This window comes from Thermobia domestica, chromosome 3, assembly GCF_964235325.1.
Source record: "Thermobia domestica chromosome 3, izTheDome1.hap1.1, whole genome shotgun sequence".
NCBI classification, from domain to species: domain Eukaryota; kingdom Metazoa; phylum Arthropoda; class Insecta; order Zygentoma; family Lepismatidae; genus Thermobia; species Thermobia domestica.
In genome coordinates, this window is record NC_137456.1 from 350,293,758 (window position 1) to 350,318,598 (window position 24,841).

The following is a 24,841-nucleotide window of genomic DNA, read 5'->3' on the forward strand; positions in this document are numbered from 1 at the left end:
TCACTAATTGTTTAAAAAGATCACTAACCTAAGTGTAAAACCAATAAAATCAACTTACTTTTATTCGGCATGCCCTCCTGAACGAGCAAGACATAAATTAATGCGATTTACTAAAGAAACTGTGAACACCTCCAACATATCTGGAGTGATCATCTCTATACTGTGGACAATCCTCTGTTTCAAGTCAAGATTTTTGGTAGACAATGTTTTAGGAATCCCCACAAGAAAAAATCGCATGGTGTAAGATCCGGACTTCTTGGTGGACATTCGACACTTGACCCCATAGAAATAATCCGTTCCCCAAATTTCTCTCTCAAAAGATTTATAGTCGTATTTGAGCGATGCGCTGGCGCTACATCTTGCATAAACCATGATTCATCACTTTGACCTAAATTTAAACGATCAAGTTCAGCAAATACTTTTTCTCTTAGTAGCTTTTGGTATGATGACGTTGTTACATTTTCATCAAAAAAGAAAGGTCCTATCACATCAGTCGCAGTTAAACCACACCAAACCATTATTCCTCGTTTGTCCATTGACACTTCTGATCTCACGTTCGGCTGTATCGATGACCAATATCTTGCATGTGATGAGGACACAGAACCATTTAAGAAGACTTTTGCTTCATCGGAAAACATCACTTGAAATAAGAACATAGGGTTTTCATTTAACTTCTCGATAAACCAGTTTCAGAAATAAACACGATCACCATAATCGCATACAATTCAGAAACCATTCGGACCTTGTATGGTTTTACCTTCAAGTTTCTTAAAATTCTTTGTAGCGTAGTTTTCTTAATATTTAAGCCTAAGCTTCGACGAGCAAGGGATTTCCGCGGTGAACTAGTAACAGATAACAACACCTGTCTTTGTTTCTTCTGTAGATACACTTGGAGATCTTCCTGCACTTTTTCTAGATGCAAGATGGGCAGTGTGAAAACAATTGCTGCGGAACTGTTTGTACAAACGGTGAATTTGCATATGGTTTACTTTTAATCCGAGTTCTTTAACTACGTTGTTGCTCTACGGATCTTTAACTACGGATCTTGTTGCTCTTGCAGATTTTTCTGATAAAATGTACCATTCAATTACATTAGCACGCTGATCCTGAGTTAAAGACTGCATGATCGAAGGACACTACAGTATGAATGCACTCATAAAGTATACTGGAAACGACAAGTAATTATCAAATGATTAAGCCAGTATATCCCCGAGATTCACCTACTATGTAATGTCCATTTCCGAAGAAGTCAATCTAACCCAGGTGTTGATTACAGACACGAAATCCTATTGAACTGTCAACACGTTAACTCGTAAATCGTTGGTGTATTGCGATAAGAAAAGGTCTGAAACTGTTGTCAGCACACATGAACAAGAAGTTGAGTCAGGAATTAGAGGGTGTTTTATAAACAAAAGTTTGTTGACATTGCTTAAAATCAGCTTACAGTGGGACGCCAACAAATGATTCGGACGTGTTCCAGTGCTTCTTAAGAACACATCTCTCAGCATGCATTCTGAATAGGCCAGAGAGAAACATGGAAGATAATAAAACAAAGTGGTGTGGTTCTTTAAATGATTTTTGGACCGGGAAGGGGGAATTGAAACACTAAAGTGGTCGCTGGCACATGGAGGTAGCTTCTAAGCATTAATTTTGGTATATTTCCAAATATTTTGACACTCACGGGAAATAACGAAAAGTTTGAATTTTTCTTACTGCCTATTTTCCCCAATTTGGAGGTTTGGCGTAATAAAACTAGAAACGCATGTACCATCATGGATGAAAGGGGAGGAAGAAGAGGAATGGTATCGTATTTTCTACCTAAAACTGCTAATTTACAGCAAAATTCGTGTAAATATAGAGCAAACTGCTTTCCGCATTTTACATTAAAACTCCAGTTAGTCCAATCAAATTTTGAGTTGACGCCACTAAAAGAGATCAACACATGACCATTATCATATTGTCGCTTTAGCTCTTTTTCTAAACAAAAAATTTTCGACAACAATGCCAAATTTCACTTTAATAATGAAAAATATTTACCTTCTGCCAGTAGGTCCTTGCGTATAAGGACATTCATCATGAATTTTTATTGTTTTATGAAAGGGGATTGTAACCTAATATCAGTCACTGGTACAGTCCGCAGCAAAAAAAACCTGCAACATGAACATATATGTTTATTGTGAAACGACGAAGTCTTTTGCTCCAAAATAAGTGTGCAGGGGAGGACGCCGAGGTTTCTCCTGGCGTGATTCATGCCACTTAGACGTTATGTTGATGTTGATTCCCTGTGCTGTTGGTCGTAGTTTCACAATAAACTCATGTTGCAGGTTCTTTGCTGCGGATTGTACATAGAAATAGCATAGGAGCATTAATTCTGTGCGCCTTGCAATTAATTTCATGCTCATTGGCACTACCAAAATAAAATTTGGAATTTTTATACTTCGGTCCCTGTGCCCTCTAAAGCCAAAAATTACCAACCGCGCCCTTTGTCCTCTGTTACCAAAATAACATTTCAGATTTGGAAAATACATAACTTTTTATTACAATAACGCCAAATTTCACATTAATCGACCAATAGAAAAAAAAAAGCTTCTTCTGGTATGTCCCTGTTAAGGATATTTATCGTGATTTTTGCTGATTTGTGGAAGGTGGCTGTAGCACCACATCAATCACTGGCACATGCAAGGAGCATCGAAATATTAATTCTGTGTCATTTGTGATTAATCTAATACTCATTCACACTTCCAGAATAAAATTTGGAATTTTTATAAACATCCATCATTTTATGTTTCGCCCCCTGTGCCCCCCTAAGGCGGTACATTATCAAAATAACATTCCAGATTTGAAAAACGCATACTCTTTTGATACAATGATGCTTAATTTTACACTAATTAACAAAAATACCTTCTTCTCGTATGTCAATACTGAGGATATTTATGGTGATTTTTTTTAATTTTTGAAAGGGGGCTATAGCCCCATATTAGTCACTGGCACATGCAAAGAGCATTAGAATATTAATTCTGTGACAGTGGGGAAAAATCTGACGCTCACTGTATTTCCGGAACAAAATTTGGAATTTTTATAAAGATCCATCATCGAGTGCTTCGCCCCCTGTGCCCCCCTAAGGCGGTGCGTTATCAAAATAACATTCCAGATTTGAAAAACGCATACTCATTTGATACAATGATGCCAAATTTCACATTAATTAACAAAAATACCTTCTTCTCGTATGTCCCTACTAAGGATATTTATGGTGATTTTTTTTATTTTTGAAAGGGGGCTGAAGCCCCATTATCACTCACTCTTACATGTAAGGACATTGGAGCATTAATTCTGTGACATTTGTGATTAATCTCATGCTTACTGGCATTCCGAAAATAAATTTTCGGATTTTGGTAACATATCACCCACCATCTTTTTACGCCCCTTGCCCCCAAAAAAGGGACCTTCGCAAAATAATGTTTGAGACGGCTTTACTAGCTTTGTGAATGAGTGTTTTTGCATTTTGTAACAAATACAACTCATTTGCTCCAAAATCTTCACGAATAATTATTGGAGAAAACTGCTTCTAAAATTTAACATTGAATCTCCCATAAGGAAAATGAACTTTCGTGTTTACACCCCTAAAAGGGGGGCTAAACAGCAATTTTCTCTTATTTTATTTAGAAATTCGAAAAATTCAGACATTTCTCAATAAGAGTGCCAAATTTTACATTAATAGAGTATAAACTTCATCTTCTCCCAGCGCTGTAGAAAATAACACGAATTATGGAACAGTCTGTATATATATATATATATATCAAAAAGAATGAAAAAATAGAGTGGAATGAAAAACAAATGAAGAATTGTCAGCTAAAATTGCGGAGACATGAAAACAAACTGGTTATAACATTATTTCAGAAGAAATGTTTCATATTACTGACCCTAGGCTGGGAACGCACAAACAAGAGTCTTTGTGCACTCGTAGTATTAAAAATATACCACGAGCGCACAAAATTCATTGCGGTGGTGCCACATTGTGTCAAATAGTTTCGAGTTTTCATTACAAAAGCACCATCAGCCACCATTATGACAAAATATCACATTATTCCGTAAAAAAAAAAAAAAAAAAAAACTTCTTATGTATATTTGTGAAAAATCAAAATGTGGCAACGCAGCGTCGAATATTGTGCGCTCGTGGTATATTTAATACACCATGAGCACATACTTTCACTTCTGTGTGCGCTAGTAGATTGTCCTCTTACTATTGATGTAAAAGCAGGAAGGGAAATGAAACGGTTGTGTTTGTAGGATAAAGGTAAGGGGGAGGGGCAGACAAGGAAAATTTGCAGGGTTAAAGTAGCCAAAATTCGATTGGTACTAACAGAGTTGCTTTGTCAATATATCGCACACCGAGCTCCCGGTTACTGCAATCGGAAATGCAAGGTAGAAACTGTTGGATTAATGGTGGAAAATTATGATTGGAGAGCAGACACTTTAAGTCAACATATTTTACAATTTTATTTTTGCAATTACCAATCTCCAATCATGTCAACCAGTATACTACGTAGGACCTACCAAATGTGCGACTGGGCCGTGAATTCGATCCTAATGTTGTTAGTTAACGCAATATCAAGAGAGTGCGAACCTAATTAAGAACGGCGAGTAAAGGGGAGCGTGAGCTTCATGAAATTAGTATGCATGAGTCTTATTGAGGAAAGCAGGTCTGAGCCCAAGTAAACCCCGATTGCAAAGAGCCATATCTAAAGATAACAATATTTACATCAAACCAAGAGACATAGCGAATAAGCAAAGAGCATCGAACTTCTAATTTAGGAGCAAAAGTCATGACTTAATTCAATACATATGATGATTAGTAATTTGATTGAAGGTCAGTTTGCTTGAAGCTGTCGTCGCCAAACTTATGAAGCTTGTGACCTACCGTACCAGTTTTAAATTCTACTATGAGCTACCAACCGAAAGAACTGGCAACTTTTTTTTTTTTAATCTTACATTTGTTTATCGCCTATAAACTTACTTTTCTATTAAATATGAACTCAAACTATCCAAGTTAGCAAATGTCTAATATACACACGAAAAATATAACGTTTAGCAAATGTCTAATATATACATGAAAAAAAATAACGTTTAGCAAATGTCTAATACACACACGAAAAACATAACGTTTAGCAAATGTCTAATATACACACGAAAAACATAACGTTTAGCAAATGTCTAATATACACACGAAAAACATAACGTTTAGCAAATGTCTAATATACACACGAAAAACATAACGTTTAGTAAATGTCTAATATACACACGAAAAATGTTACGTGCACAACCCCACGCATATACAATTAACTGTGAGAAAAGGCTGACAATGGCAGTTGCGCGGCAGAAACAAGCAGTTGTTGTCGTCAGCGCTCCCTGTCGTTAGCGTCAGCTCAGTGGAGGAATCAAGGTTAGCTAACCGGAGCGTTAACGCGATCTACTGAAAATGTCCCCGCGAACTACTAGTAGCTTGCGATCTACGGTTTGGCGATCACTGGCTTAAAGCATAGTTCATACTGTCGTTACAGGAAAACGAAAAATTATGTTTGAATGTAAAGTGGGAACAAATTCCCTTTCAAATGATTTCCAAGGCCTGTAAGCACTCTTGGAAATTAAACCACGGAGGGAGGGATTTTTTTTTTCATCCAACGGATTCAACTTATGCTGCCGCCATCAACTTTTCTTGCCTTGGAGTAAAATTGTGCTGGATTAACTTCTCTTTCTCTCTCTCTCTTTGACTTTTGTTTGTTTTCATCCTTGTTGACTTCAGGATTGCTTTCGTCACAGAGTTTGTGTACTAAGTAAACAAATTCCAGCACCACAACAAGCTTTTAACTTCGACCACGAGAAAGGGGGAGAGGGGAGGGGGATATAGCTCAGTCACCCCTCGCTGGTTGAGGAATCCATTTACTTCAACGATGCCGTGTTCTGAATAATTCACAGAAGCACCAAGGTGAATTCTAGATATGTTTCTGCATGGATATAAGATAAGAGAAATATTGCTGGGATTTCCAGAGAAAAGGTGGCTAAAATTAAAGATGATTTGGTTTCAAATTGTTTGATCTGTTAACACTTAACGTATGTTGTAAAATTAATTTCGTGGTCTCTTGTCTAAATAAGGAAATAGTGACAAAAAAAAATAACTAAGATAAGGTTCAAAATATTATTTCAACTTATAAATCATACAGTAAAATCTATTAACTTGGTTACCTGCTTCCTACATTGTGCAACCTGCATTTTTCCATTAGATATGTATGAGATTACTCTCTAAGCTATCCAATTGTCTATCTTGAAACTTGGCTGCATTGAAGCAATGGTATTCCTATACTGTTAATGTTAAATTTACTTGCGGCACGGTGGCTCAGTGGTAGAGCGATTCCTCTGGTGCGTGGGTTTCCTGGTTCGATCTGCACCTAAGAAAGTTTGCGGTGGACAAAGTTGTGTTCATTAAAGACCTGCACGGGCCGAATTTTTCAGCCCGAGCCCAATCCAGCCCAAATGAGCCGGGCCCGAAAAGTTTTGGAGATTTTCGGCCTGGCCCAATAAGTTTTTTAAAAATTCTTGGCCCAAGCCCGGCCCGGGCCCGATAAGTTTTAAAAGTTTTTTTTCCGATCCCGGCCCGATAAATTAAAAAAAAAATAGCTCTAGCCCCAATCTTTCTCAAAATTTAGTATTAAATTTGACGTAACCCTTAGAAACATTTTCTAAACTCTGGCTCACAACCTGACGCTTGCCTCCCGAATGGTACCATTGCCTCCCAGAACTTTGCCTGTCATCGAGAGAACAAAAACTCCATTTGCTGTAAATTGATTTTTAGCATAAGTGAAGATGGCACTATTGTTTAGCGATAGGCAAAACTTTCCCACCCATTCTTGTCATATTTTGGGTTCAGTGAAGGTCAAGGTCAGAGCTCAATTTACCGCGCAATGCCTACAATCCTCTATAGTGAAAGAGAAGCCGCTAAGCAACACAAACTGTAAATAGCTATTGCATTCTTTGTAACATTTTTCAGGGGGGACACTTCTACAACGTTTGGCTTTTTATCGTCTAACGAAAGTCAATAATTATTAAAGAATTGCAATTAATCGGCCCCAGCCCGGGCCGACCTGAAGAGAAATCAGTGTCGGCCCGGCCCGTGCGGGTCTCTAGTGTCCATGGGTTTTCTCGGAATATTCCCGTTTCCTCCCACTTTCTCATTCCACCTATTCTTCCATCATTCACTTGCTTTAATCATCGTCTCCCTTAACCTAAAAGGCATAATCGTAGGACGTTAAACTGAAAGATTTCATTTTATTTTCATTTTTAAGTAGGCCGAACTAGAAACTTGCTAGAAGTTGCAGCGTAAAACGAAAGAACAAAACAATAACCATAATGCGTTCCCACTCTTTGGTCATAAGTAACTAAATGAGTGTTGGGCAAGCTTGATTTTTGGTGATCAACATTTTTCAGCAGTGCTAACACACTGATGATATCCACTTTGCCGCAGTTGTTTTTAACCAAGCAGTGTTCAACTTAACCACCAAAAAATAAACGTTAGTAATATGCTGAATATTGCTTGGTTGAATTTAACAAAATAAGTTTCCATAAATTTTAAATTAAAAGTGAAAATTCGTTGGTTAAAATCAGTGGTTCTGACTACCATTAAAATGCGTGTGTCCTAAAGTTATTTTACGCGCAAAAAAAAAAAAAAAAAAATCAACTTAACCAAACAGCAACGCTGATTGAATGAGAAAGTGGGAATATCCTGAGAAAACCCATGGGCACGATATTGTCCACCACAAACATACTTGGTCGGGGACCGAACCAGGGTCCCCACACACCAGAGATAAGCGCTTTACCACTCAGCCATTACGCCTTCTCATATGAAGGTGTGCTGAATAACATTTTGTCCGTGGATTCTCTCAGGGTTAGTCCTCATCCTCTTACATTTTCATTCCACCAATCTTTTCATAATCATTCACTCAATAATGATCCGCCTCATTTAGCGTAGAGGCCATAAAACTCAACGATTTCAACCTTTTTTTTTTTTTTTTACTTTGTTCATAAGAACCATTTGCATAATCAGGGGTGCCCATCCCCCCCAAAGCTGATGGCGCACTTCTCCCCAAAACTAGTAATCCCTTCCCTCCTCAAAACTCAAGTCCTCTAAAAAAATTGCCCAGTGTAGCAGTAGTTTTTATAGTACTAGTAATTGTTATTTTTGTTGTTGTTTTTATTTCCTGTAGCAGTATTATAGAATGCTTGTAGAAGTAGTAGGGGCAGTAGTAATTATAAAAATGGCATTACTTTTATTAGTAGTCTTGGTAGTGTACTATGTTTGTGAATGTGTGATTACATTTTCCAGGATCTGCGAAAAACGAACAACTGCCTAGCTGGCTTCACTCTGTACAATACATGGAGCTGAATATATAGAATACTACTGGAGCGACCTCTCACGGAAAGTCTCTATTGTACACAGTGATGCCACTTTTGAGCTGGTTTTCAGTTTACCGCAGGCCCTGGAAAATGTAATCGCACAAACAGAAAACTATACAAAATATTATCATTAATTCATTTATTATACATCATGTAGCAATTGAACAGCATTACTTATTAAGTGTCGTACATGGTATAAATAAGAAATAAATAAATGCTCCCAGCAGAAAATGGGTAAATTATTTACACAAAGCGATAAACCGACCAGCCCATTCTTTCATATAGCAACTTGCGCGGTACTTCATTCATAGAGTTTCTAAGCAGGGGGTAGGGGGTTTCATTCTCGAGATTAAAAAAAAAAATCGCATCATGTTCCAATGTTATACTGACGACAGCAAAATTACTTATTCGACATTAGAGTAAAATTCTTCCCCAATTTTTTTCTCGATGGCACAACTTGCGCCATTCATCCCTCCTGTTGGCGGCCCTTCTCTCTTAAAACGAACCAACCTTTCCTTTCATACGGCTACTTGCGCGGTACTTCATTCACCGAGTATCGAAGCAGGGAGTGCGGGGGTTCACCCCGGAAAATTTTTGAAAATTAGCTTCTCAAAATCGTGTTTTAATGCTATTTCGACAGTAAAATTGCTAGTTCGAAAGTAGAGTAAAATCCCCCCCAAAATTTTTCTCAATGGCGCAGCTTGCGCCATACATCCCCCCTGTGGGCGGCCCTGTGCATAATAACCACTCAAAAACGTGTTGTTCTAAATTTATGATTGTATTGGTTGTCAAAATGTTAAGATGTACTGTAATAGGACATTAAACTGCAAGACTTTAATCCTATTATTACGAAATCAAAACAAGTTTCTTTCGAAGCGTCACAACTCTCGTATATAAAGAAGGAAGATAGTGATCAATTACTAAGAAAGTGGCAAAGTTTTGTTTGACAGACAGGATTGATAAAAGATAACTTAATAATATCAGTAATCTTAATTTACAGAATAAAGTCTTACTTCATGGGTTCCTTTCTACTTACTGCGTGAAGTTGCCCGTACGTACTACTGAGAATATCTTTCCTCTGAGTGTTCGTCATATTATAATGGAACATTCTGAATATTCAGACACAAATGAACGTTTAAAGCTTCAGAAATCGTGTTTTGATAACAGATGGAGCTAATCTTAATTCTAACGAAGTTGCTTTTGTTCATGGTATTGGCCTCAGCAACTGTGCTTTCAAGATTTCTTTTGCTTAAAGTTGTCTTAATTTGTGTTTTAACCATTGTTGTTTCATTTTAACAAACTTTTCATTTCGTCCCTTATTTAATATTTAATTTTATTTTCTTATATTTAGGTTGTAATATATATATATCTATTTTTTTAAAGATCGTTCGTGTTTTAGTTTTATAGATTCTTTTCATAATTAATAACCAGATATTCTGTGGATTTACTAGTCTCTCTCGCAGCTACAGATAGCCGGAAAGTGGCCTCGATCCTAACGTCTTCATTATTATTCTTCCCGCCTCCCCCATCAATCAATCAAGGTCCAGTGGTCGTTGAATTGGGGTACATTTGCCAATACTTTCCATCTTTCGTTTCGGTCTGTCATTTGCACATAACTAATGAAAGGTATTGTTGTCAGAGGGCAGTGATGCCAATCTGAAACATTACAAGATTTCATCTCGAAACGCACAAATTCCCATTTTGCTCGTGCATTTCTACGTTAAACCAAATACAAAATTCTCTCTCTCTCTCTCTCTCTATATATATATATATATATATATATATATATATATATATATATGAAAAATATTGTATATCACTCAGATTCTTAAGTATTTTCCTTAATTGAAAGAGATAATTGAAAATATTGACGTAAGCAAGTACATTTCTGCCGCATTTAGCATTTATATTATGCCTTTGTGAAATTTTATTTTAATGAACGTAACGATATTGGAAAAAATTTATTCTCCAGTCAGTTTATATGTAACATTTTTTTGTACTTCTTCCGTAAATTGTTTTTTTAAATAGCATTTATTAAATACCAGAGCAGAATATACGCATCTTTTAGATTGTTTTCTTAAGAATCACAAGTTACTTTTGCAATAACATGCACTCATGTTCCGGCAACAAAATTTGACAATAGCACTAATTTTAAGCTTATTGACGAGTTATCAGTCCACCTTCTCTCCATAGAGAATTCTGCTTCTGATGATTGAAGTATGAAAATCCCATATATGTTGTCAATCTCGACGTAAATTCCCTTCATTTCTTTTTCAAAAATAATAAGAAGAAAAAGTCCATTAAATGAGATTTTTCCATGGATTGGCTTACTGTAAAAGGTCCTCACAATAAGGAGAGAGTTGGGCAGTACTTCCGCTTTACTTCAATGAACGTATACCCCTTACAAAAAATATGGTTTTCACTTTTTTTCTTGCTTCCTTTTGTTTTTGTCAAGTAGTAATATAAAAACTAATGACCCTCCTAAATGTTTACTGTTGGCTCTAGAGTTCAATAAATGCAAAATATTCAACCAAGAAATGCACAACATAAATAAGATTGTATCTTATGGGAAGAAGTCATTTATTTAACGCTAGAGAGCATTTGGGAATTCCTAAATGCTATTTTTGACTGTTTCATGAAGAATTGAACTTGTGTTATGCAAAGTAAATCATTCACTACAGACCGACTAATTATCCACTTCATCTAAAAACGTAACAAAGAAAGTTCTGTCGCTTTTTCACTCACTATCTTCGAACATCGATATGTCACCTAAGAACGTACCTGGAAGATCAAAAATAGTTCCCATCAGCATCGATGACCGTCTGCCAACGTTCTGGAAGGCCATGGATTTCATCGCGGTAGAACTTGGTGGGCCGTGAAGCGAAGAAGGTATCAAGTGCATTTTGCACCTCTACTAGGGATTTGAACTTGTGTCCTCTAAAGTAATTGTCCAAGGAATGGAATAGGCGATAATCGGACGATGCAATGTCCGGGGAGTATGGCGGATGCAACAGAGTTTCCCATCCAAGACGTAGAATGGTGTTTCGGATCATCGTAGCCACGTCGGGCTTAGCGTCGTCTTGTAGCAGGAGGATTCCTTTGCGATTCAGAAGTGCTAGCTCCAGAGTTTTGAGTTTTTCTTGAACACAGCTCAACTGCTGACAGTACACAATAGCATTGATGCTTTGACCAGCTGATAACAGTTCCCGATGCACGATGCCGTGGGCAATCCACCAAACAGACAAGAGGGCCCTCTTCTTGTGCAGTGATGGTTTCGGCTGTTTTGGAATCGCTTCATGGAAAGCTAACCAGTGACGGCACCGTGGAGCTTCGTACAGGACCCACTTCTCATTACAGGTCAACAGGTCAACTCCCTGTCCAGAAATGACTCCTTCCTCAGAGGAGACAGCAAAGAAACACAGGTGTCTGCTCGCTTTTGCCTTCTGGCCCGGAGTCAAATCATGTGGGATCCACCGACCCAACTTACAGTGCTTCCCAAGTTGATGGAAGTGCTGCCCAATGGTTTCTCTACTCACACTGAATTGTAGTCCCAGTTCCTCGTATGTTTCGCCATTGTTCGTCTCAGTTGCTGCCTGAAGATCTTAATTTTGTACATGTGTTGATCTTCCGGCACGTGGTGCATCTTCGAGTGTTTCGTCACCGTCCTTAAACTTGTTAAACCACCGCTGCACTGTCCGCGTAGTCACGACACCCTCACAAAAGGCCTGACATCTTTCGCCCCGCTGCATCGGCGTTTGACCCCAGTTTTAACTCGTACAGCATACACGCCCTTATGATGCTCTATGGAGGTCCCTTGTTCAGTCTGTGCTTACGCAAGTTCACGATGTAACTGAACTGCCACAACCAGGTAGTATGTTGGATATAGCCAAACCGACAACTGACCTTCGCCTTATCTGCATTCGCATTCAACTCACGGTATGAGGGCCAATTGAACCAGTGTTGGGTAAGTTACTTGTAGAAATGTAACGCGTTACAAGTTACTTTACTTTCTCTTAAAATGTAACGCGTTACTAACGCGTTACTTGCCTCAAAAAGTAAGTGGTTACTTTTAGGTCCGAAACTTTGAATATGTAAAAAAAAATCTTATTACTTCAGTTTTCCGTACTGCTATTACTACCGCTATTATTATTATTATTATTATTATTATTATTATTATTATTATTATTATTATTATTATTATTATTATTATTATTATTATTATTGCACGTTCTGAATCGATTTATGTAAATGCAAAAACAAATTTTTACTTGACAACTATATGAACATTTTAATGTAATGTAACATTGACTAAAATGCCATACTGCGTTACTCGTAGGGATAGGCACGAGTGAATTCGAGCAAGTTTTCTTTGAAACTCGATTCGACTAGAAACAGACATCTTTGAGCACGACCCGAGAACTCGGCTTGAAAAATTTTCTGCAACTCGACTCGAATTCGGGTCGAGTTTCGAGTCGAGTCGAGCCATATCTGGTGTATAGTTTCGAGTACTCTCTTCAAGTATCTTACATAGACAATATAATTATTATCAATTGTACTACTACTACATCTTCTTCTTCTTCTTCTTCTTCTTCTTATTATTATTATTATTATTATTATTATTATTATTATTATTATTATTATTATTATTATTATTATTATTATTATTATTATTATTATTATTATTATTATTATAGCAATGTATAAACATGAAAGAAGGCGGTTTATATATGATACCAAAAAAGTAGTTGATTGCCAACCTTGGTAGTCGTGAAGTCTAGGAGTCAAGGACATTGTTCACGAGCTTCTGAATTTGGGTTGAGGGTCTAGGTTGAGTATTCGGGCTCGAGCCAAACATTGTTAAAAGTTATAGGGCACTGGCCAGATATCTTCAAAAATGCTCGGCCCGGGTTTAGAATTGTCAACGACTCGAGAAGATCGGCTCACAGCTCATTCACTATCGACTCAAACAGAGAAGTGAGCTGAGCCAACAACTCACCCAACCGAGTCGGCTAGAGCCCTTCGCTCAGTTGAGTCGAACGGAGCATATGGCTTATCTCAACCAAGCCAGCTCGAGCCGATGGTTCACTCCAAGCGAGCCGGCTCGAGCCATCGGCTTAGTTAAGCCGAGCCGAGCTAAGCTTGTTATAAAAAAAAAACTCTTGTAGTCCTGCTATCGAGACGAGACGAGATGCGAGCAGTGTCCCCTCTCGTGAGCAACACTAAAAGTGTTCCATATTACTGCTTAGCTACATGGCTTTCGCTTTCCAGTGTAATCAGGTCATGATTTCAAAACGAGTTAAAACGAGCGAGCCATTTATCAAACTCGACGCCAAAAACAGTGAATCGGCTCGGAACTCGACTCGAGAATATTACTTTTGACTCGACTCGAAACTCGACTTGGATTCGAGTCGAGTTTTAGCTTGACTCGTGCCCATCCCTATGCGTTAGAAAAAATGATTGCTTATTATTATTCTGCTAAACTAATTATATAATAATAACAATGTTGCTATGTAAAATTAAAAACACAGAATATAGAGAAACATTACACTACAACTGACAAAATGAGAACACATGAACTGGGGGTGAATCAAAATTTGCCAATAACTCTAAAATCGATACATGCTTTTTAAAGCTAGTTGTTCCAAACTCTATAATCAACGGGACTTAGGATATGCAAACTGATCTAAAAGAACCCTAATATTCCATACCATCAACATTACATCAATAAAGTAGGCCTGCTCATCAGAACACAGCTTATTCATATTAAACCCTCACTGAATGTCGTTAATTATGGCACCCTAGTTGTTGACAAATATTTCCCGCCGGGGCACCACTTTACTTTTAAATTCTGGTCACCAGTGGCGTATTTACGATTTTGTTTCGGGGGGCTTTGCCTGAAAATGTGAAAATTCTGCAAGATATTTTACATACTTTACTATAGTAAGTAAAATTTGGGGGGGCTTAAGCCCGTAAGCCCCACCCGTAAATACGCCACTGCTGTTCACCATCATCTTCAGCTTTTAAGAAAAAGTATTCTTTCAAATGTTCGAACGATAAAATATTTTCGTTCTCCATCTTTATAAAAACAACACCAAAGTAAAATAAACTACCAGTAACATTGCACTCGTAGTTCACTCACTGAATGTATTGATTTGGAGCTGTCAAATTCTAAGACAAAATCTTCCAGGTGCTTGCAATCAGTACACGTGATTTCCCTGAGGCTGTCCTCATCTTCCAAAAACAGCAAGTGGTATTATATTTTGTTATGTAAATAAACAAATCAAATTGTATCTATGAATGTATTTGCAAGCCTACCAACGTAAAGTTCGTAAGGCGAAACGGGAAAATGCACATCGAGATTTTCCGTTCCGCCTTGCATTAAGATGAAAAGTGATAACAGGTTTTACATGCAAATTTCATTGCTAGAGATCATAAGGCGAAACGGGAAAAGGCGAACAGTGCAGGAATTGTCGGTCACTGACATCGTTCATGCTCCATTGTTCCATTCTGAGAAATTCACTTACAGGAAAGAAACATTTGTTTCCGAAAAAAAATACACATATATTGTAGTTACTCATCCGAAATGTAACGCAAACTAGGTACGTTACTTAAAAATTTGTAACGAGTTACCGTTACAGTTACTTTGGAAAAAATGTAACGCGTTACTAGGAAACGTTACTTAAAAAGTAACGCGTTACAAGTAACGCGTTACTTGCGTTACGTTACTTCCCAAGACTGAATTGAACACAGATCTCCACGAAAAGCGGCAGAACTTTCTTGGTTACCTTTATATCTTTAGAATATTTTGAATTGTCCGGTGGAAAGATTCACATTTTTGAACTAAAATTTCATGCACTAAATTGCCTTAGATTTCACACTGAGGTGAATTTTTCCATCTCAGTGTTCGTAGTGTGAGGGAAAATTTCCTGATCTGGGGAAATTTCTTAGCTAGATTTAGCAAAAAGGAAAAGTTATTTTTATATATATAAAACGTTTAAAACCAGCGAAATTCTCATGCTGACTGATTGACTAATACAAATGCTTAAATTGTTCTTTGTTCTTCAGAAATAAACAGCAATAATGTTATTGCTATAAACAAATAGCAATAGTGTGTGTGTATGTCTGTTCAAAGTAGCATAATTTGCATCCAGGGCCGGATTTAGGGAGGTGCACCGGTGCACGTGCACCCCACCCCCCTTCGTTGTAAATATACACTATCTAAAATGAGAAGGTAGCAGTGAAGATAGCAACATTTTTCGAAACTTTCTGCCGTCATGTTTCCGTTTGGAAATTAAAAGAAAGAGGAGTTTTGCAAAAGCAATAGTTTAAGTTGATTTTCTGAAGGTTGAAGGAAACGGATTCACTAAGCAAAGTAATATAACATTCGTCAAGTAGGGAAGAAATTTAAACCAGGAAGAGAAAAGAACAATTTTTCCTGCACATCACTTGCGACCCTCTTTAAAATACCCCTCCCTCGGTACGTTCTATGTATCTGCGTTATCAGGTGTAAAGAATATTGTCATATGTCACTTTGAAGAGTTTCAATGAGACTGGTTATTTTGGTAGTTATGGTGCACCCCCCCTCCTTAGAGAATCCTGGATCCCTCCCTGTTTGCATCCATTGTTGACCGGCTGTGTTTGTGTGTATCTTTTTGTAAAGAAGGTGAAGGAAAAAGTAAAAAAAAAAAAAAAAAAAATAGAAGCAAAAACCAAATGAATAAAACAAGTGATGTTGGCACTTCCTTTAATGTATCTAATTTAATCTTATTATTGTGCTGCCAAAATGTCTTGAGCCGTGGCAAAAATGCGAACTAAAGCCCACACCCTCACACACCCACGCGTTGAGCCAATAAGGGTTCAGCTGTTGCTAAGCGACAGAAAGCGAGTGGAATTCCTTCAGCCGATAGCAGCGCTTGCAACGGAAGACTAGGGATCAAGTCAATGTGGTATATTTATACCTAACTTCTGTCGTAGGAATTGGACACCTAACAAACTAGGGGAAATTTGATAAGAAAAGGGAAAAATTTTGTATCAGTCGAGGGAAACTTTCTTAAGGGAACCTACGGTTACTGGTCCATCTCTGTATAGCTGTGATATTCTCTCAAGAATTTTAGTTACTTGGCTTAAAACATAAATCGCTTTTTCCTCGTGAAAACTAGATAAAGAAATAGGTCTTTTTGATGGTATCACGCATGTTTCTAGCGCAACAATATTTGCTATTGAACTAGGATTAAGGTTTTTGTGATTTTGTATACTTTCATTGACTATATTTGTTATGTTTTCATTTTTGATTAGATGCTGCTCAAACACACTGAGAGATCTCACCCTGACCACCAACTTCTGATGCAAGCGCAGAAGGAAATCCATGATTTGGCTGTGAAAATCAACTGCACAGAGAAAGAAGCACTGGAATATGAACAACAGCAACAAACGTTGAAGGAGCTGGAGTCCATCATAGAAGGGCTGATCAACTTGACGTCTCCGGACAGGAACTTCATCCGCCATGATCTCGTGACGATGGCCAGTGGACAAGGCACTCGCAAGGAAAGATGTTTGTTCCTTTTTTCTGATCTCCTCGTCATTACAAGCATCAAGAGGAAAAGTGGAACAATACGTAAGCCCTCCACGTACGTAGAAATGTAGAATACATTGCATCATATGATTTTAGATTTATAGTCACCTTCTAAAAATTCCAATTATCTTCTGCCTTTAAAGAACGTTGTGCCCTAACTCATTGACCTCATTGAGTCAACAGCAAAAGACGGTGATAATGTGCGCACGCACAACAATGGAAGTAGTCCATACACACTAACAAAGCTCGTTACTCGATTACATATTAAACAATAAATAACACAAATATAGTCTTTCAATTTACACGAAGGAGCTTCAGGATGTTTCAAAATAACACCGACAACGTTTGAGAGATGATTCCTGACACCAAGATAACGTAAAAAGTATAGACCAATCTGGATGCACAAATGCTTCCTTTCGGAGTTATAGGCTGTCGAAAACATGAAAAAAAATGAATTTTAAAGCTCCATAGCTCTAAAATTACGTGACCTACCGTAGTCGAGCCAAGATTTCACATAGGAATTAGTATGTGCCTATCCAAACATGCAAGTTTCAGAATCCTGTGGTACTTCCGCAAAATTTTTAAAGAGGTAGTTGCTAAGTACTTCAAATTATATGCCCATAGCTAAACGCCCTTTATAAAAATTCTTGCGTGAGTACCTTAGGATTTTGAAACATGGATTTTCGGATAGCTTACATATTAGTTCTTAAGTGAAGTCTTGACCCGACTACGGTTGGTCCCATAGTTTTGGAGCAATGAACCTTTAAAATTCATTTCTCATGTTTTCGGCAGCCTATAATTCCGATAGGAAGCATTTGTGTATCGAGGTTGGTCTATACTTTTGTCTTACCTTGGTGCCAGGAATCACCTTCCAAACGTTGTCGGTGTTGTTTTGAAACACTGTATATATATATATATATATATATATATATATATATATATATATATATATATATATATATATAATCCGGGGAAGGACCCCGGACCCCTTCTTTCCTGAGGGTATTCCATACACCTCAGTCCTCCCAACAGTCTGTCCTCCCCAAAGTTTGTGCTCCAATGTAGAAAACACATACACACAAATATATTCTTTCGATTGTCTGTATTTCCTTTTCAAACAGGAATGGAAGAGGGAATAGGCAGGTACTTTTCCTGCATCGATGCCCTATATGAGACATGGGCTTACAGTTTACCATTACATTCAAACTCCATACATTCCACCGGCATGGACGTTCGAAGGGGGGGAGTGTGCTGCCCCCTGACTCACGAAAATGCATTAAATTTTTAAAGATTTTCTTAATACAAATAAAAATACAAACGTAATATAGCAACTAGGGAGATGGCACCCCTAGAAAGTTTTCTTCTGGCACCCATGTCCACTGGGGGTCACGTTGTACCCAAGATGGGAACGCTAACTTATATTCTCCATGAGGGAGCTCTGCTGTCGTACATCATGATGTGCACGAATAAGGCTTAGATACTAGTGACCGAAGTGCATTTGCCTTCAAGTTGGAAAATGAAAATCCTATAACGGATTATGTTTCTTAGGTGAAAGAGTGAGGTGCCTTTTCATCTCTTTAAGTGACGGCTTTAGTGGGTAGAGCGGGTAGGCACCGACCTACCCAAAAATTTTGAAAAATATATAAACGCTAAAGGATACAATAAAGAGTAAATATATTTTCCACTATTTATATTAATGGTAGATAATTATTTAACAAATAACATCAACCACTACTATAAAAGTAATTTCCTACTATCAGTCAATCATATGTGTATATGTATCCATAAGCGAGGGGAGTTACCCAAAATTAAAATCCTAAAGCCGTCCCTGTCTCTTTTGTATTTTTCAAACTTGGCTGTAGATCATCCATATTTATTTCTAGGAAATATTAATTTTAATTGTCAGAATTGGGAAAACAAAAATTTGAGCAGTTTCTTTTAATCGTAACTTTTGAACTATTAAAAGTATTAAATGGTGTAATTTCATAATTTTATCCCCCCCTCCACCCCTTTCTACCCGATATCTTAAAAAAAAAATGCATTAAGACTTCAACAAAAGCCCTCGTGCTCAACTATTTCCAGTAAATTTCAAATTATTCGTGCGCACTGGAAAGAAAAATAACCAAATTTACGTTGTCAAATGTTAGTGAAAGTGCTATTTTAATTCAGTGATTCGCAGTAATGAAGCACGAATAGAAGACTGACCACTCGGAGGTCGTACATACCTTACAATTTCTTAAAATTATATTGAACTCTTTTTAATTTTCTTATCAGCTAAAGTAACTACTTCGTATTTTTCTGTTCTAATTAGAAATATATGTTGTTAAATAATGTGGACTCTTACTATTTTTTTTTTTTTTTTTTAATTTCTAACTCCTGAAGCATACATGTTTATTTACTTGTATTGTATTCATTTTTCGTCCTTTTTACATACATTTAGCACTGTATTACAATGCATCTGAAGTGGACACGTCATTTATATATAAATACCAATGTAAAAGAAACAATTATAATATAGTTTACATACACTAGATTAATAATCGTGCCTTACATTTTGCATGTTATCATTGTTTACAATAAAGTTATACTAAATATTATTTTCAGATTATGAAGAAATGTTTGCACATATATCTAATGATAGAAACAAGTAATGACTTACTCGGATCATATAAATTTTTCACGAAGTTAGCAGTTCATGTATTCCTTTACCGAGTAAAAGCAGTATTGTAATAAATATTTCTGGAGTTTTTTTTTTTTTTTTTTTAATTTGGCAACAGAATTCTGAGCCTTTATACTGTATCTTTGGGAAGTTTATTGTAAAGCGCCTTTTTTCATATAATATAATTCTGTGTTCTACAATAGAAAAAAGATGTTTGTTTCTTGTATCATGATTATGATATTCTTTTACTCGCGTAAGGATACTCTCTAGATGTCTCTTTACAAGTATCAGTAAGTTTAAGATATACAAACACGATACTGGAAGTATACGAAGTTTTTTAAATATTGTTTTGCAATGATATTTTGGTTTAGCAGTTGCCATAATTCTTATTATTCTTTTCTATATTATAAAAATTACTTTGGCTTTGTGTATATTTCCCCAAAATATAATGCCATTATCTTAAATTCGACTGGAATAACCCAAAGTAAATTGTTTTTAAAGTAGAATCTTAGTACTTTAACACGTAACTTAGTCTTTAGTAGTAGTAGTACTTTAACACGTTTTAAGTACGTTAATTGCGAAATAAATCTGATTTAATTTATTATTAAGCTTAGTTATATGCATATCCTAGGAGAGATTTTCATCTATCCAAATTCCTAAGAACTTGGTTGATTTCATATAGTCTATTTCGTTACTTTCAACTAAAGTATTCGTAGGTTGTGCATGTTTGTTGCGCAGGTGGTGAAAATTGATTGCTCGTGTCTTTTCAATGTTAAATTCAATTCGTATTTCCTTGAAACCAATGAGATAGTTTATAAATGACTTAATTTGCATTACCTTCAAGACACTCGTTTGTTTTCCCTTTTACTGTAATATTAGCGTCATCTGCATAAAGGGATGCTTCTGCTCGAGCAATATTACTTGCTAGATCGTTACTGTATATTAAAAATAATAACAGCCCTAATACCGATCCTTGTGGCACTCCACACGATATTTCTTGTTTTTCCGATATATTTGGTATATAATTTCGTTTGTTTCTCTGTTACTGTATGTAATTTCTACTATATGTTGCCGGTTTTCCAGATACGATTTAAACCATTTCGCCGCAATATCTCTTATTCCATAATCTTGTAGCTTTGAAAGACGATTTCTATGTGACACTAAGTCAAATGCTTTGAAAAGATCAAGAAAAACTCTTACACATTTCTCCTTACTATCTAAACTTTTATCACAATTTCTACAAAATTATATATTGCAGTTTCCGTTGATTTCCCTTTTAACAAGCCATGTTGCTCGTCTGTTATTAGATCATGTTCGAGTAAAAAGAATGCTACCCAGACACTCCTTGTGGCTTCTGGAATATTTGAGCAACTTGAGAGAAGTGAAATAGGTATATATGTAGACTTATCGTCCTTCAATATTCTATTCTTGTTTCTTTATGTCTGTTGATTTGTAATGATTTCAGTACGAGTTAGTCTTGTAGGTGATATTAGGAAGCTTGGTAAATGAAAGGAGAGAGAAAGATAAGGTAATAAATGTAGTGGTTACTTCGAGTTAATGTAGTGACCAAAAATAATTAAGATCTATTCGAATTGTAGTTTATTATGATGCGAAAGTGCTTTTCACATAAGCGAAACAAAAATGTAATTAACACATAAATCATCAAAATATGTAATATTAAATTTTACATGGTTCAGCAAATTCCAAAGTTGCTGACATGTTTGTATTCTTTCCTTTACTGTACAAAATTTATTATTACTAACAGAATACGCGTTCTTAGCACGATGAGAATACATTTCATTTTGGGCATAAAGGGCACCAAAACTTTCACCAATCAACTTAAGGATCCCAAAAACTATTAATTCGACACTAATATCAGTTATTTTCAATCATTTTTACTTGTCACTATCTACTAATGGGAGCTGAATTTGGATTTTAACAGCATCGGAAGTGTCACTATTCATCTCAATGACCCCGAAAACTATGGATTCGACACTAATATCGGTCATTTTCGTTCATTTTTAAATGTCTCCCCCTTCTCCTCTCTTAAGTTGCACCGTCAAAGGGAAATGATAAAAACCATCCCAGGCTCGAACCTCACTTATATTGAAAATTTGATTGAAGTCGGTCGGGTGTGCAAAAGTTATTAGGTCACAAACATAGTCACTTTCACTTTTATTTATATAGATTATTTCTTATGCTTTACTGTCCGCATTTTACCGCTTTTGTGGACTCACTTAACATTTAATATTATCGCATTCTCAACATTTACTAAACTACATAATAAAAAGTACTTAAAAATTAATCTTTTCCGCTCACACGTCCGAGTTCTACGAATAATTATCTTTCTGTTTTACTTCAATGTCGAGAGACGTCCGACACGATTTTTCGTGTTGCATTTGTTTGCTAGTTTTGCTGTCGCAAGATGTCCAACAAGTTTCCTCATCTAGGCAACAGATAAGGTAAATTGTACTCTTTCTGGTTCTTAGCAGGCTATATGCTTTGATGTGAACAAGTGATTGTGCATCGTATTTATCCGGTTGTGTTTGTATAAAAATGGCAATGAGGAACAATGTAAGTGACGATGATATTGCAACGTTGATTTTTGAGGAAACTGAGGTTGTGTATTATTTTATTTATATGTGAGCCAAATAATAATAATAATAATAATAATAATAATAATAATAATAATAATAATAATAATAACTAGATGAGTTCATACTGTAAAGTTTTTCTTAGGTAAAATACAGGTAGAGCAAATTATACACGGGAACATTTTCTCCCATTACCGAATTTTATTATAATATCTCTTTATTATAAATGGTATAATACAAAAATCAATCTAATGCAAATAAATATCTAATACTGGGTAAAGAAAGGTAACCCAAGGCCCGAACAGTCTAGAGAAGGATATCCACGGAGCTCCAAGCAAGCTAGATGGAGTGGATTTAGGATCCCCAATGCTCCATGCAAGCTGGGTGGCTGAGGTTAGGAATTCCACAGGGTTTCGAGCAAACTAAGTGGGCAGAAAAGGAGGCCTAGAGCTCCGATTAAGCTAAAAGCTTTTAGATTAGGCAGCTCCCAGAGCTCCAAGCAAGCCAAAGGAGAGAAGGTAACCAACCGTAGACTGATACAAGATATAGATATCCTTCTGGTTTTGTAGCTGTTGTATGCTCCAGTGTAACGGTGGCGTAGGTGGTTCTTCTTCGTCACGTGACTGGTTTTGTCGCAGGTGTTCCTTTCGTCTGCCACTATAGTAGTTCGTAGTAGAACGCACATGGAGTTGTTTATAAATACATATATGTGTTGATTGTTTGTGAACAGAGCCATGTGCATTTTAAAACTATAGAATAATTTCTCCCCCAAATAAACAATTGCTGGGAAATATGTGGTGACTGAAACATTTGAAATAAAAAAATGAAATCTTTAAGTTTTACGTCCCACGGTTATGCCAGTTAGGCTAAATGATACGGTGATGATGAGAAATGAATAAAGAAAGTGGAAGGAAACGGGAGAACCCCGACAAAACCCACACAGATGGTTTGTCCACCACAAAGTTCACTTGGCACGAGCTGGAATCAAACCAAGGACCCCGTGCACCAGACGTGAACGCTCTACCACTGAGCCACCGCGGCCCTTTTTGAAAAATTTTATTGGAAATGGTCAATCTTTATTTTTCATTGCTTTTGATGTTATATTTTCTTTTATTTTTATTCCCGTTGCGCACTGCCAAGATAGATATGTAGTGTATTAGTTCAAGTGTGCAAAAGTGTAATATAGTTTTATTTACGTTTTGAATTATATATAGTATATCCAAACTAACCTTAGTGTTAAGGCATACTAATGAAACGTATTAACCATTTTCAGGAGTTGTCCAGGAAGCTTGGCGAGTACACTGGAAGCTAACAAGTATAAACTTCTCATGAGAATTCCGTTAGACGATCTGGAAATAGTCAAAAGTAAGTAAAAAATGCTGAAATTATAATAAATTATAATTAGTTTCTGCTTCAATACTTTCTCTAATAATACAGTAAACTTTGTCTATGTTGGCCACCAACGGTTCCATTGAAAAATGACCAACTTACTGAAAATAAGTGTGATTGGTGTATTTTTAGAATACGATTTCTAGCATTACTTGATTCTAAAATTTTAGTAAGCAATGGCACGACAGCTACTTTTAAACATTGTATACAGGGTGGGCCATTTTAATTAATCCACGGAAATATCTGAAAAATGATAAAACATAGAAGAAATATTTCAAGTGCACGTTATATATTGCTAAGGGGGAAACCCAATTCCGTCAAACGTATCCCTCCCCGCCCCCCTAAATGGGGGTAACGGGGGGTAACTTTGAAATGTCAAATGGGAACATGGGTCGAGTAATACCTCGTTCGAAAGGTCTTGGAAAACTTAGTAACGCTGTACCAAAAGATGTTCCATATTGTGCACCGGTTTCAAAATGGCCGCCATAATATGGTTCGGAAATTCTAGTACCCGTAGTGTGAAAACCATGGAAGGTAAATGAATGGAACCAAATTGAAATACATAAATATCATAGGGCATATCGAACGGTGTGGTCCCTGTGATCCCAGTGGCCTCCCTAAAGGGGACTTGGGGGCTAACTTCAAAATTTCAAATAGTAACATGAGTCGAGTGGTACCTCGTTCGATAAATCTTGCAAAATCTAACATATTGCAGGATAAAACGATTGATGTGAAATGGCAGTGTTCTCAAAAGGCTGCCGAAACATAGTATCCGTGTCAGAGAAAATGTTTAGTACCCGTAGTATGAAAGCGATTAGAGATAAATCAACAAAAGAAAACTGGAGTAGCTAACTGACGTAAGGCACATCGAGAGATGTTGTCGGGGTGACTCCAAGGGCCAACTGAAAGGTATCCGGGGCCAACTTGAAAATTTCAAATAGCAGCTTGAAGCGAGTAACATCACGTTACATAGACAAATTAATATCAAACAGCTTCTGTAAGAAAATTTTCGACATGAGACACCGTTTTCAAAATGATCGCAAAGACATGGTGACTGTGTCTAAGAAAACGTCTAGTGCCCATAGTATGAATACGGTTAGACATAAATGAAAATAACGAAAATTAAATAGGAAACCCACGGAGGCGTTCCAAGGCTCGAGAATAATACAACAGAGATAAAAA

General features: G+C 36.7%; 1 protein-coding gene across 1 annotated transcript in view; it reads left to right on the forward strand.

The window, feature by feature from the left end:
- Positions 1 to 24,841, forward strand: part of LOC145681296 (uncharacterized) — a 510,716-nt gene that overhangs the window by 425,744 nt on the left and 60,131 nt on the right. Inside the window, exons 7-8 of the mRNA XM_081752944.1 lie at positions 16,741 to 17,072; positions 23,544 to 23,635. Coding sequence (XP_081609070.1) covers positions 16,741 to 17,072; positions 23,544 to 23,635 — 424 coding nt within the window. The remainder of the gene's footprint in view (positions 1 to 16,740; positions 17,073 to 23,543; positions 23,636 to 24,841) is intronic.